Source organism: Notolepis coatsorum, assembly GCF_963971535.1.
Source record: "Notolepis coatsorum genome assembly, chromosome: 3".
NCBI classification, from domain to species: domain Eukaryota; kingdom Metazoa; phylum Chordata; class Actinopteri; order Aulopiformes; family Paralepididae; genus Notolepis; species Notolepis coatsorum.
The window spans coordinates 1,672,757-1,687,756 of NC_140167.1; the positions used below are offsets into that span (position 1 = coordinate 1,672,757).

The window sequence follows — 15,000 nt, forward strand, 5'->3', positions numbered from 1 at the left end:
AGAGACGCATCCTCCCGTAGAGTATTAGGAAGCGATGCGCATCTGGAGTGAAGAGCGTGTCTGCTGCGCGGAGGTCTGGATGCGCGTCTGGGCGTCTGCTGCGCGGTCTGGATGCGCGTCAGGACGTCTGCTGCGCGGAGGTCTGGATGCGTGTCTGGGCGTCTGCTGCGCGGAGGTCTGGATGCGCGTCAGGACGTCTGCTGCGCGGAGGTCTGAAGTGGAACACTGGGATACCTCCCGTGGAAGTTTAGAGAGCGCAGTCCAGTGTCTCCCTCAGGCAACGGCGACAGGAGGCGAAGGCTGGAGCGCATCTCACGCCGGAGATGAAAACAGCATAAACAGACAGAGGACCTCCCAAAGGAGTCTTGGTGATAGAGAATATGATACGGAATGATTCGGCACGACCCGACAAGGGACAGAGGGGAAGAGCGAGGTACTTAAAGCCCACAGGGGAACTAATTAGAATGCACATCAGGTGCGTGAAGGTAATTGATACTTGAAACTAGAAGTGAGTGTTCGGCACCAGACCAATCAAACACATAATGACAGGTAGTCCAAGGGTGTGGCTGCTGAGAGCAAACGAACGCGAGGGTGGGGGCTAGTGAGGTGAGGAGACAGGGAATTGATTAACAGAAACTAAAGGAACAGAGCGAGTAGGCTTAAAGGAACAGAGCGAGTAGGCTTAAAGGAACAGAGCGAGTAGGTGAGCAATGGACAAAACCTCACAGTACCCCCCCCTCCACGGGAGCCACCCAGCGACGCAAAAATACAGACAGAGTGGCAGGGGACAAAACAAGGCAACAAAACAAAAAGTACTGGGCCAAGCCAGCAGGGGAAGCCACAACAAAAGTGGGGCTAGCAACTGGGGCAGGGTAGCCGAGGGGTAACCAGGGAAGCCGAGGGGTAAACAAGAGGAGGAGAGGGGTCACCAGAGGAGCTGAGGGGCAACTAGAGGAGCAGAGGGGTAACCAGAGGAGCTGAGGGGTAACCATGGTAGCTGATGGGTAAGTAGGGTAGCTGAGGGGTAACCAGAGGAGCTGAGGGGTAACTAGAGGAGCTGAGGGGTAACTAAGAGGAGCACCGGGAAAAGGGCTAGCAGAGGGAAGGTAGCTGCCAGGGCACTGATAGCTACAGGGCCTATGCTAGCTGTACTGCTACATCAACATAGAGGCTGCGCTAGCTGCCGGAGCTAGGCTAGCAGACAGGGCTGGAACAGGGGCACTGGAGAGGGGAACAGGGAAGGGGCTAGCAGAGGGAAAGGGTAGCTGCCAGGGCACTGATAGCTACAGGGCCTATGCTAGCTGTACTGCTACATTAACATAGAGGCTGCGCTAGCTGCCGGAGCTAGGCTGGCAGACAGGGCTGGACCAGCATGAGAGAACAAGCTAGCTGGAAGGACAGTCCTAGCTGTGGGGAACTGACCTTGCTAGCTGAAGGGGCAGTCCTAGCAGTGTGAGAAAACTGACCTTGCTAGCTGAAAGGGCAGTCCTAGCAGTGGGAAAACTGACCTTGCTAGCTGAAAGGGCAGTCCTAGCAGTGGGAAAACTGACCTTGCTAGCTGAAAGGGCAGTCCTAGTAGTGGGAAAAAGCTGACCCTGCTAGCTGAAAGGGCAGTCCTAGCAGTGGGAAAAAACTGACCTTGCTAGCTGAAAGGGCAGTCCTAGCAGTGGGAAAAACTGACCTTGCTAGCTGAAGGGGCAGTCCTAGCAGTGGGAGAAAACTGACCTTGCTAGCTGAAAGGGCAGTCCTAGCAGTGGGAAACTGACCCTGCTAGCTGAAGGGCCAGTCCTAGCAGTGAGAGAAAACTGACCTTGCTAGCTGAAGGGGCAGTCCTAGCAGAGGGAGCAACCTGACCTTGCTAGCTGAAGGGGCAGTCCTAGCAGTGGGAGAAAAACTGACCTTGCTAGCTGAAAGGGCAGTCCTAGCAGTGGGAGAAAACTGACCTTGCTAGCTGAAGGGGCAGTCCTAGCAGTGGGGAAACTGACCCTGCTAGCTGAAGGAGCAGTCCTAGCAGTGGGAAGGCTACACAAAAAGTGGAGGCCATGCAGAGGGACCGGGTTAGCTGCCTGGGCATGGCTAGCTACAGGGGCTCTGCTGGTAGTAGAGGCCTAACAAGCTGCAGGGGAGCTAACGAGGCTAACAGGGAAGCAAACAGGGGAGTCAACAAGCTAACAGGGGAGCTAACAGGGCTAACTAACAGGGGAACTAGAGGGAACAAAAAAAAAAGGCAAACTCACATACACCGTCTGTGCTGGCTGGGGTCGTCGATTGGTCGGGTCGTACTGTTATGGTTTGTAACCGACCCCAATCGCACAACACAAGACAGGTATGAGAGTAAGCCAAGAACTGGGCATTTATTGAAACACACAGAAAACGGCACTGTCCCTTTAAGGGAGAACACAAAATACTAGAAAACAAGAAAGGGGAAAATAGGCACAGTGCCTTTAAGAGGCGAGCTGGCCAAGGGGAAGGCTAAGGGAAGGCTAACGGAACAGGGCCGGGGCAAGGGACAAGGCAGGAACAGGGAGGACTAGGAGGACAGGACAGGGAGGACTAGGAGGACTAGGAGGAGAAAACAGGGACAGAGGCCCGCGGAGGCGGGCTGGGGACAGGGAGGACTAGGAGGACTAGAGTGGGGAAACAGGGACAGAGGCCCGCGGAGGCGGGCTGGGGACAGGGAGGACTAGGAGGACTAGAGTGGGGAAACAGGGTAAGGCCTTGGAACAGGGCGAGGGCAGGAGCTGCAGGAGCTGCAGGAGCTGCATACCAAGCCTCTTCAACTCATTCAAAATGCAGCGGCCCGCCTGATCTCAAACCTACCGAAGTCAGCCCATGTCACCCCACTTCTTAGGGACCTGCACTGGCTCCCCATTGCTGCACGTATCCGCTTCAAGGCCCTCGACCTAGCATACCGTGCGGCAAAGGGAACCGCTCCCGCCTACCTCCGGTCAATGGTCTCTAACTACACACCCTCAAGACCCCTACGCTCTGCGTCTTCTGGCCGCCTCAGATCTACTCCTATCCAAGTTCCCGGAGGGTCATCAAAGAGAAGCCGCCTATTCTCAGTCCTTGCCCCACAATGGTGGAATGAACTACCCATCCCAGTTAGGACAGCCGAATCCCGTCCAATCTTTCGCCGTCGACTAAAGACTCACTTCTTCAACCATTATCTGAAATGATAAAAAAAAAAAAAAAAATCTAACCCCGACTAACCTTAATGTCATGCACTTGTCCTAATAAACTAACCTACACTGTAACACGCAACACTTTGATGAACATTGTTACTCAGCTGATAGAGTTATACCCTTCTTGCTGTCTTGTCGCACAGAACTTGTAAGTCGCTTTGGATAAAAGCGTCAGCTAAATGACTAAATGTAAATGTAAATGTAAGAAAACAGGGTAAGGCCTTGGAAACAAGCATTAAAGAATGTTGCTGCTCTGCAGCTTCTCCCGGGATGGTTCGTCTGAGGAAGCAGACGGTGGACGTCAGTGCCGCTCTGCAGACTTCTCTCGGCAGAATCTCCGAGGTGGTAGCGGGACCGAGAGGGAGAGAGGGAGCGAGTTAGCTCAGAGTGCAGTTGGAACAGAGCAGGTGACAGGAGAGGTGACTTGTACCCAAAAACAGAGTAATCCAAGTGACTGAATCTTCGGTGTATATGCACACTGTGAGTAACGTCCCAAACACAATTCCACGTGATAGAAATCTTCGGTGCAAAATAAACACTGTGAGCGAAGTCCCAAAATACAAATCCAAGTGATAATATCCTCGGTGTGTAAACACACAGTGAGCGATGTTAAGGCCAAAATATTATCCCAATGAAACAATCCAAAAAAGCTGAACGCTGGGTGAGTGACTGTCTGATAAAAAGCAGGAAATCTTCAGTGTTATATAAACACACGAAAAACGGATAGGATCAAAGACAGTCATAAAAACTCACCCAGGCGCTGTGCGTAAAGAGCGTTGGAACAAAACGGAGCGAGCGCGTCGCCACGGGAAACGGGTTGTCCAAGCGGAGGACTGAGTGGTGCGCGACAGCTTGGAGTACGCGCCGGTACGAAGGGCGCATCTGGCGCGGAGGTCTGAGTGGTGCGCGACTGCTTGGAGTGCGCGCCGGTACGGAGGGCGCATCTGGCGCGGAGGTCTGAGTGGTGCGCGACTGCTTGGAGTACGCGCCGGTACGGAGGGCGCATCTGGCGCGGAGGTCTGAGGGGTGCGCGTCTGCTTGGAGTACGCGCCGGTACGGAGGACGCATCTGGAGTGCGTCTGAATGCGCGTCTGGAGTGGAGAGCGCGTCTGCGCGGAAGAGCGCGCCGGCTCGGAGAGACGCATCCTCCCGTAGAGTATTAGGAAGCGATGCGCGTCTGGAGTGAAGAGCGCGTCTGCTGCGCGGAGGTCTGGATGCGCGTCTGGGCGTCTGCTGCGCGGAGGTCTGGATGCGCGTCAGGACGTCTGCTGCGCGGAGGTCTGGATGCGCGTCTGGGCGTCTGCTGCGCGGAGGTCTGGATGCGCGTCAGGACGTCTGCTGCGCGGAGGTCTGGATGCGCGTCAGGACGTCTGCTGCGCGGAGGTCTGAAGTGGAACACTGGGATACCTCCCGTGGAAGTTTAGAGAGCGCAGTCCAGTGTCTCCCTCAGGCAACGGCGACAGGAGGCGAAGGCTGGAGCGCATCTCACGCCGGAGATGAAAACAGCATAAACAGACAGAGGACCTCCCGAAGGAGTCTTGGTGATAGAGAATATGATACGGAATGATTCGGCACGACCCGACAAGGGACAGAGGGGAAGAGCGAGGTACTTAAAGCCCACAGGGGAACTAATTAGAATGCACATCAGGTGCGTGAAGGTAATTGATACTTGAAACTAGAAGTGAGTGTTCGGCACCAGACCAATCAAACACATAATGACAGGTAGTCCAAGGGTGTGGCTGCTGAGAGCAAACGAACGCGAGGGTGGGGGCTAGTGAAGTGAGGAGACAGGGAATTGATTAACAGAAACTAAAGGAACAGAGCGAGTAGGCTTAAAGGAACAGAGCGAGTAGGCTTAAAGGAACAGAGCGAGTAGGTGAGCAATGGACAAAACCTCACAGTGATAGTAAAGGGCTAACCTTCTGTCGTGTGGCAGTGAAAGGGTTTTAAAATAATACAAAAAATAATACTTTATTTTCAATTCCAATATAACTGTGTGTATCACGTGTATTATGGGATGGTGTATTCCTCCGCAGCGCGGAGGCCATGTACTCACTGGGAGCGGCTTGCGTTTCCTCCCCGGCCGGTCAGCTTTACACGGGCCGCTGTTTCTGACCGGCTTCTCCTCGGTCCTCAGCTCCTCGACGTCCAGTACGGCGCTCCTCTCACTCTGCGGACCAGGAAGGGTTAAAGGCTTAAACACGGAGCAGGAAGACACAAGGCTTAAACACGGACCAGGCTTCCCACAGTTGGTGCAAAATGAAATGTAAGGATTTTCAAGTAGTTTTCCGAGCACTATTTTTCATTTCACACAGGACCAGGCGCACCACCGCACCTGAGGCCAGACGCACAGTCGTGCGGCATTGAAAGGGTTAACCTTCTGTATTGTCGCAGTGAAAGCAAGGGTTAACCATTTTGGTAGTGTGGTAGTGAGAGGGTTAAACACAGACCAGACGCACCACACCCGGACCGGTCCGCGTAAATCCGCAAAGGCGCGCTCGTAAACGGTGCATTTATTTAGCTCTTTTATCCAAAGCGCTTTACAATTTGTTCCTCACATTCTTTACCCATTCACTCACACATTCACTCACACATTCACTCACCGACAGCGGAGGCGACTCATCGGGAGCAATTAGGGGTTAAGTGTCTTGCTCAAGGACACTTCGACACGCTGCCCGGGGGAGGAGCGGGAATCGAACCGGGAACCTCCGGATTACCAGACGACTGCTCTACCTCCCGAGCTGTCAAAGTTAATGCTTTAACTTTGGAGATTAAATTATTTAAAGCGTTAAAAGAAATGAATCTAGATTAATCTATGGAGTGAAAATTGTTCAACGTTCTGAACTTTCAGCAGTATCTTTGCTTGTTCTTTTTTTGCATCGACTCGTTCACCTTTTTGAAAATCATCTGACATGAAGATGGAACACATTTTTGCTGTTAATATGATTTATATTACTGGTAGTTCATACAAGACATTATCGTCCTCTAAGCCAATCTGCACTTCAACATAGGCCTGGGTTGTTTTTATTTCTAATTTATAATCTAGATTAATTACAGAAAATTGTGAGATTAATAAACTAACCGGGGGGCAGGGGGTATTTATAAGGCAAGGCCGGGTCCTTATTAAAGAAGAGGATGTGAGTCCCCCTCGTATGTATATATTATCTGTTAGGATCTCTGTTTAACAGTACTGCACAGTATATTTGCATATATTGTATGTCACAAATGTAACAGTACTGTATACCTGTATGTCATGTATGTCATAAATGTCATGATATATATCTGTATGTTGTGTATGTCATTAATTAACGTCATTATGAATTGAAAATGGGGGACCCTGATGTAAACAAGACGAAAGTCTTTCTCTGGTCTGCATCCCCTTAACAATTGTGTGTATTGAGCTGTACTGTACTGTACCCATTCTGCAATCTGTTAATAAAGTTTTCAATCAATCAATCAGTCGCTCCTAGAGATGGGACTCTCTCCCTGGTTAACCGTTACTGAGTCAGCCTGGTTAACCATTACTGAGTCAGCCTGGTTAACCATTACTGAGTCAGCCTGGTTCTGTATCGTTAGTGGCTTAGCTTGGCATCGCTACTGCACTATCTCGCGTACGTGCACGCGTACTGAATAAACCACAAATGTACCTCTAATACCAGTATTAGTCTGACCACACCCCTCATCAGCTTACCTTCATAAGCAGGTGTGTGGTCACCTGCTCTCCTCCTTCTCGCTTTCACCACAAGGAAGAGGTGCCTCGGTAGATCCCCACACTTGACACCATGATGGAAGAAATTGGATTAGGAACAGCTTGGGAAACAAGGATACGTTGACATCATATCTTTATTTTCTCTCTCACTATTTTCGAGAAAATACGGCGATATTGTCTTCGTACTGGAGTGTCTAGAAGATGATGATCATTCTACAAACCCTCCACCGGTTTTCGTATTGGGAGCACGCCGCTGCATGCTTCTCAACTGCAGTTCCTTGCTGTGTTTGTTGGGGTGAAACCTGTCAGGCCACAGCTGAACTGTCGGACATGCCGCTGTTGTGAGGAGCGGTGCGTTCCAGGTTGGGTGAGTAGTGTTTGCTGGCGGGCTCCACTTGTCTGTTAGTGCTATGGGGGCTACTTGACAAAGTTTATGGAAACCGGCCCCAGGCTAGGGTCCTTTGTTTAGCCGTCTAGGCGACAGAAGGCCTTGGTCTGGCGACCATTATAGTTTTAACTAGTGGGCCGCGACCATTGACACTGGTGATCCCTGTGTGTTCTGGACGAGTGGATTCTCTCTGTCACCGTGTTAAGACCCCATCTTTCATATCCAAATGAGAGTATTCCTTCACGAGGGGATATGTGCATGTAATGTGCGATAGCGGCAGATTCATGTTCAAAGTCAGCTATACAGGCCAGTTGGTACTGTGCTGATTCCGCCGGACGTGGTAAGTTCACCGTTGTGAAGCGGTGTTGACGTCTTGTTTTCTCTTTTCTCTTAAAAAGTGAGGAGGGTTCAGAACGGCGGCCTGTCTGGGTGAGTGTTATGTCATTGTTTACATGTTCATAGCTTACGGTTAGCCGGTCGGTGGCCTGGCGCGGGGTAGCTTGGCTTCTCGCGCGCCGCCGGGAGCTCGCTCCTGATCGCGTGCGTCGTAGATCGGCGTCTCGCGAGCGGAAGCAATAGCACCCGAACGGTTGGAGCAGCCGTTAGCTTGATGCTATTCTGTTGAACGTGCTTTGATTTTAACATGTTTTACACTCTTGACCACGACGTCATCCTTGACAGGGGATGTTCGTCGACCCTGCCTGAGCCTAGACGGGGATTGCGTCAACAAAGAGGACTGTAGCGACTGGTGGAGCGGCGACGCTGCCCGGATCGAACAACACGGGACGGCTGTGTTCTACGGTGGCTTGTGACTGCACTTCGCTGATCTGCGTTCCGGGCAGGTACGGGGTTGGCCAGACCTCATAACACGTCTTCTGGTTTTACCTTGCTAAATGTATTGTGAATGACGGTGTTTTTTCCCAAAACGTGTGTTGTTGCAATGCATTTGAGATACGTTGCGGGTTGTGTGTGAGCTGTTTTTGTCACTGGCAGTTAGCTTCTCCGTGCAGATCGTGATGTATTGATCTGGTTGTTGTGTGAGAAACATCATGGTGTTTATGTGTACCGTGTACTCACTACTAAGGCAACTAACCTATGAAGCTATGCTTGGTGACGAGTGAGTAAAAGAATGTTCTTTCTCAGACTGTAATGACAATGAACAGTGAGTTCACACATTAACAGGTTTTCCTGTTTTAACTGGCCGTATTGAGGGTAAAATAGGAGGATTGTGTTTCCCCCCCCGGTTCCCTGGGGACTTTATCACCTCCTATCAGACATGTTGTGCATTATTTGTGTCTTTTGTGTGGTAGGGATACGATGTAACTCTCAGCTTGATTGCTGAGGTTGTGCTAAATCTGCTGGAGAAACTTATTTCCTAAAGGGAAATTGGTTTGGTTGCTGTCATGTGTGCTTAGCAAGGCCTGTGGTCGATACTAATCAAGAATGATGTATTCTCTCATTGTGAAAAAAACGGCGTTCCTCTGTTGAGTGTTTTTGCCATTTTTTGTAGGTGATGATGGGTTGTGTGTGTCATGTGACCTACAACTGGGTTGTACTGGCCACAGAAGCACATGTGTATGTTGGACCGGGGTTCTTAGAGCCCTCTCTATTCTGTGTTTTTCCTTAGTAAAAATCAGATAGCAGGTTAGCTCGTGCGCTGTGTGGAGCTGTGAAACGCTTCATAGAGCTGACTATGACTGTCATATTCTCTTTTTGTCGTTACGTCGTATCATGGGTGTGGGGTCGTAAAGGGGTGAACTGGTAACCTTTCCTCTCCCCATTGTTCTGTCGGTCAGGGGTACACCCCCTGTCCTTCAAGGTTCCCGTCACGTGGCGGTTCGGCACGTTACGGGGGGGGGGGGGGGGGGGGGGGGGGGGGAGTTCCTGGTCCCACGGCCTGGTATATTGGGCGTGTGCACCGCAGGAATTCCCCCGCCATAGAGTACGTCACCGTGCGCGTCTCTGTTGGTAGGACTTCCGTGTGCTGTTCAGGTCCATGTGATGGATCTGTTTTCAGGGGGGGTGGTCAGGGCTCCTCCTCACCAAGCGCCTACTCAGGCCTTCTGTGAGTTCGGACTCCTTCTTCCATGTGAGGAAGCCTCCATCAGAGTACAGAGCCTTCCTCCTCAGATTGTCAAAGTGAGTGGACCCTCTAGAAGGGTCCTTTTCTATTGTATGTATATTCGATTCAATTCGTTTATTGAGTGTGTATGGGTTCGGTGCCTCTTCCCCGGAGGCCCTAAAACCAGTTTTTTACATGGCTCAAGGTGCAATATATTCTTTTCAATCTGTACAGCTCGCGTGGGAAGTCTCTCTGGGGATCCCCGTCTCTTTCCTATGGGAGGGTGGTGGGATGTAAAAATGTGAACATTTTTTACCCCGGCTGTGTAGACTGGGATACATACTGTTGATGCTTCCTTCTTTCTATTCCAGAAGTGTTGGAGTTAGGGAGTGTCACACCCCTCTTGTCGTTCCCCTGGGCGACTTGGGGATTCAATGACAGGTCTAAATAGCCTGTTCATTGATGGGGGTGTGTCCCGACGCACGTATAGTGCTAGCTCGCTGTAAACAGGCGATTGACTGGCACGCCTTAGTTGCTTGTGGTTGAAACAGCGTTTTTATAAAGCAACTGAGATGGGGGTTTTTCCTCTTCCGGCGACCACATCCCATGACCTGGGTGGGTTGTCGACGGATTCTCGTTCATGTCTGGGGGATGATGACGGGATGGATCTGAACATATGTAGTGGGGTCTCACGCCCTTGGGGTGGGCCACCAGGCGCGGTTCGTCCCGACGTCTGGGTGGCGCCTTCTTTTCATGTTAAGATCGACACGCATATCTGCCCTTCTCCTGGAGTAGGCATGTCGGCGTGGTTAGGGCACGGGACTGGTTCTGGTCACGCTGGTCCAGATCAGTTGAACCCGTTGTCCGCCGGGGATGCAGATCTGCTGTTCTGGTACCCTGAGGGACTTGGGCTTTTTTCAGGGGGAAAAATGCCAGGTCGGTCTGGGTGTCACAGGGTTAAGCGCTATGGAGACCCTGGTTGGGTATGTTTTTACTCAGCACTGTCGTCATGGCTTACAGCCATGCCATTCTGTACGCGCTCGATCTCGTCGGATCTCGGCCGCTACACAGGTTGGTCCTGGTTAGTACTTGGTTGGGAGACCGCCGGGGAATACCAGGTACGGTGTGCTTAGGGGCTGGTTCTCCATTATTTTTCGCTCCTCTCTCACGCATGGCGAAGAGGGGCCTGTGGGGGTGGTTTTTTGACCTCCTCTGGTGACCCTGTGCTTCCCGTACCGCCAGGCCCGGTCCGAAGTGATGTTTGCGACCCGTAGGCCTGGGTTAACCCTTTTTGGAAACTGAAACACTTGTACTGCGGTATAGCCGGTGTATACCCGCAGGTGTGTTTTGGAGTTTTTTCTTGAGGGGTTATAGGAACAACCACCGCATTGGGTAACACCGAGGTGGTTGATTCCCTGGTGTGTTGGAGCAGTGTCAACTCCCGGGTTCACCGTTTGAGGGTGCCCCTGCACGTTCATGACGTCTGCCAATCGTGTCAGCCTTCTCTGCCTCGACCCCTCTGGGTGGGGGTTGTTAAATGGAGGCTTGGTCATGCAACACCGCCAGCTTACGCTCCTTCCGCCGGGGCGGCTGTGTTCAGCTGTCCCCTCTGGCGCCTGTCTCGTCCGCAGTCTCCAGGCTAGGGTTAACAGCCTGTGGCCTGGTTTTTCCCCGGTGCGCTGCCTGCTTCCGTTGGTTAACCTTTTTTGTGTGCTTACGGCCATGCTGACTGCCTATTCTGCAGGGTCAGTGTGCCAGGCGGTGTACTATTGGGGGGACGGGGCCCGCTCGGCTTACGGCCATACCGACCTGAACACGCCCGGTCTCGTCCGATCTCGGAAGCTGGGCAGGTTCTGGCCTGGTTGGTTCCGCCTGGGAATACCAGGTGCAGTAACTGAGGGGCCTTTGTCCGAATACGCTGGCGATGTGGGGGGCGGGGCACTACGTGCCCACCTGGTGGGGTCTTGATGCTGGCATCATGGACTTCTCCGGGCCCCCATTCCAGGGAGTCCAGTCCTTTTGGTGGGTCTGGGTCTTCCTTCGTGCTCCGCTGCTACGGCCTTGCCACGGGGTTGGGTTTGCCCTTGACCCCGTGATTCTGGGGGCAGTAACGAGGTTGTTCCTCCGTTCGTTCCCGGGTGGCATGCGGGTTGTGCGTGTGTGTAGTCGTGGGGTCAAGCCACGGTCTGCTCACCCTGTGCGTTGAGTTGCTTGAGTGCCTCTTCGCACGGTCGGGTCCGTCGCCCTCCCGTGACGTCCCTAATAGGGGGGCTACCCTCCATTAGGGGGGGTCGGGGGGGCTCGGCCCTCCCTGTTCTGATGGTTTTGGGGGGCTGTCAGCGGGGTGTATTTGTCAGCCAAGTGGCTCCGCTTGGCCTCCCTTGTGCAGTAGCGATGCCAAGCTAAGCCACTAACGATACAGAACGTTAGGTTATGATTATAACCAAGTTCTGTTAGTTAGGGGCGATGCTTGGCATCGGACGCCGCTGCAGCCCTTGTCCTCACCTTGTGGTGAAAGCTTGGGAAGGAGGAGAGCAGGTGACCACACACCTGCTTATGAAGGTAAGCTGATGAGGGGTGTGGTCAGACTAATACTGGTATTAGAGGTACATTTGTGGTTTATTCAGTACGCGTGCACGTACGCGAGATAGTGCAGTAGCGATGCCAAGCATCGCCCCTAACTAACAGAACTTGGTTATAATCATAACCTAACGTTAACCATTACTGAGTCAGCCTGGTTAACCATTACTGAGTCAGCTGCCTGGTTAACCATTACTGAGTCAGCCTGGTTAACCATTACTGAGTCAGCCTGGTTAACCATTACTGAGTCAGCCTGGTTAACCATTACTGAGTCAGCCTGGTTAACCATTACTGAGTCAGCCTGGTTAACCATTACTGAGTCAGCCTGGTTAACCATTACTGAGTCAGCCTGGTTAACCATTACTGAGTCAGCTGCCTGGTTAACCATTACTGAGTCAGCCTGGTTAACCATCACTGAGTCAGCCTGGTTAACCATCACTGAGTCAGCCTGGTTAACCATTACTGAGTCAGCCTGGTTAACCATTACTGAGTCAGCCTGGTTAACCATCACTGAGTCAGCCTGGTTAACCATCACTGAGTCAGCCTGGTTAACCATTACTGAGTCAGCCTGGTTAACCATTACTGAGTCAGCCTGGTTAACCATTACTGAGTCAGCCTGGTTAACCGTTACTGAGTCAGCCTGGTTAACCGTTACTGAGTCAGCCTGGTTAACCATCACTGAGTCAGCCTGGTTAACCATTACTGAGTCAGCCTGGTTAACCATTACTGAGTCAGCCTGGTTAACCATCACTGAGTCAGCCTGGTTAACCATTACTGAGTCAGCCTGGTTAACCATTACTGAGTCAGCCTGGTTAACCGTTACTGAGTCAGCCTGGTTAACCATCACTGAGTCAGCCTGGTTAACCATCACTGAGTCAGCCTGGTTAACCATTACTGAGTCAGCCTGGTTAACCATTACTGAGTCAGCCTGGTTAACCGTTACTGTTTGTCCGAGGCTTAGGTTCAGCAGCGGAGGCTCGGCTAACGATCAAAAGAAGATCATTGAAAGCGATTGCAGCTGTATTTTTGGGCAGATGTACTAGAGAAACAAATAATGTATTTGTATTCATTTATTTATCTTCAAGACTTCAAAATGCGTCACTTGTCGTACTGGGAAAAAAAGGCAGAAGTGACGCCAATAAAAATAGCCAAGAATTTCCGATGTCTGTTTTTTATGTGTATGTTTAAAGAAAATATGTACAGATACAGTACAGATGTGAACTGACACTGATGTTGTGCCTAACTTCGAATAAAAATAACAATAAAAAAAAGAAGAAAAGAATGTCAAAGGTCAAGCTGTGTTGCGTCCCGAAGAGTCTCCGCTGAGGAGCGGAGAGGATCCAGCGACGGTCCGCGGAGTCCCAGGACGACGAGTCCTTTCATGTCAGATTGGGACGCATCTAAACCATGAACACTGGGGTCGTGTGGGTTTAAACCCTCTTCATTTGGACAGTGTCCCAGAAGACTTAACGGTCCTGTGTTGTTAAAACCATAAACATGTGGTTCTCTGATGGGCCGGCTGTACTAAAGTCTGAGATATGCTTCAACGTCGCAGATATTTCCCGTGTTGGAGCTAGACCGACATACTTCCACGTCAGTTTAACGCGTGGGTTGCAGTACACCGCCGAACCACTAGGTGGCCGTGCTGCGTTGTGTCGTACAAATGTCTATATTTTCTGCCAGTCTTTCTTCCATTCGGTCCATGTTTGTAATGAATTGAATTTTCGAATATTCGGTCTTAAGAACAGTAGACTATTCTAAAATGATTAATTAAAAATAGAAGGGTGTAGAGGCTGCTAGAATGAGAACAGGACTGAAACAGAGAGGTATAGAGGCTGCTAGAATGAGAACAGGACTGAAACAGAGAGGTGTAGAGGCTGCTAGAATGAGAACAGGACTGAAACAGAGGTATAGAGGCTGCTAGAATGAGAACAGGACTGAAACAGAGGGGTATAGAGGCTGCTAGAATGAGAACAGGACTGAAACAGAGGTATAGAGGCTGCTAGAATGAGAACAGGACTGAAACAGAGGTATAGAGGCTGCTAGAATGAGAACAGGACTGAAACAGAGAGGTATAGAGGCTGCTAGAATGAGAACAGGACTGAAACAGAGAGGTATAGAGGCTGCTAGAATGAGAACAGGACTGAAACAGAGGTATAGAGGCTGCTAGAATGAGAACAGCATTGAAACAGAGGTATAGAGGCTGTTAGAATGAGAACAGGACTGAAACAGAGGTTTAGAGGCTGCTAGAATGAGAACAGGACTGAAACAGAGGTTTAGAGGCTGCTAGAATGAGAACAGGACTGAAACAGAGAGGTGTAGAGGCTGCTAGAATGAGAACAGGACTGAAACAGAGAGGTATAGAGGCTGCTAGAATGAGAACAGGACTGAAACAGAGGTTTAGAGGCTGCTAGAATGAGAACAGGACTGAAACAGAGAGGTATAGAGGCTGCTAGAATGAGAACAGGACTGAAACAGAGGTATAGAGGCTGCTAGACTGAGAACAGGACTGAAACAGAGAGGTATAGAGGCTGCTAGAATGAGAACAGGACTGAAACAGAGAGGTATAGAGGCTGCTAGAATGAGAACAGGACTGAAACAGAGGTATAGAGGCTGCTAGAATGAGAACAGGACTGAAACAGAGAGGTATAGAGGCTGCTAGAATGAGAACAGGACTGAAACAGAGAGGTATAGAAGCTGCTAGAATGAGAACAGGACTGAAACAGAGGTATAGAGGCTGCTAGAATGAGAACAGGACTGAAACAGAGGTATAGAGGCTGCTAGAATGAGAACAGGACTGAAACAGAGGTATAGAGGCTGCTAGAATGAGAACAGGACTGAAACAGAGAGGTATAGAGGCTGCTAGAATGAGAACAGGGCTGAAACAGAGGTATAGAGGCTGCTAGAATGAGAACAGGACTGAAACAGAGAGGTATAGAGGCTGCTAGAATGAGAACAGGACTGAAACAGAGAGGTATAGAGGCTGCTAGAATGAGAACAGGACTGAAACAGAGAGGTATAGAGGCTGCTAGAATGAGAACAGGACTGAAACAGAGAGGTATAGAGGCTGCTAGAC

At 50.9% G+C, this 15,000-nt stretch overlaps 1 protein-coding gene across 1 annotated transcript in view; it reads right to left on the minus strand.

The window, feature by feature from the left end:
* LOC311225104 (DNA (cytosine-5)-methyltransferase 3A-like) overlaps positions 1–15,000 on the minus strand; it is a gene marked incomplete at its 5' end in the record, with an annotated part of 142,360 nt that overhangs the window by 121,424 nt on the left and 5,936 nt on the right. The window contains one exon of the mRNA XM_084310310.1: positions 5,242–5,355. Within this exon, the coding sequence (XP_084166436.1) occupies positions 5,242–5,355 (114 nt within the window). The remainder of the gene's footprint in view (positions 1–5,241; positions 5,356–15,000) is intronic.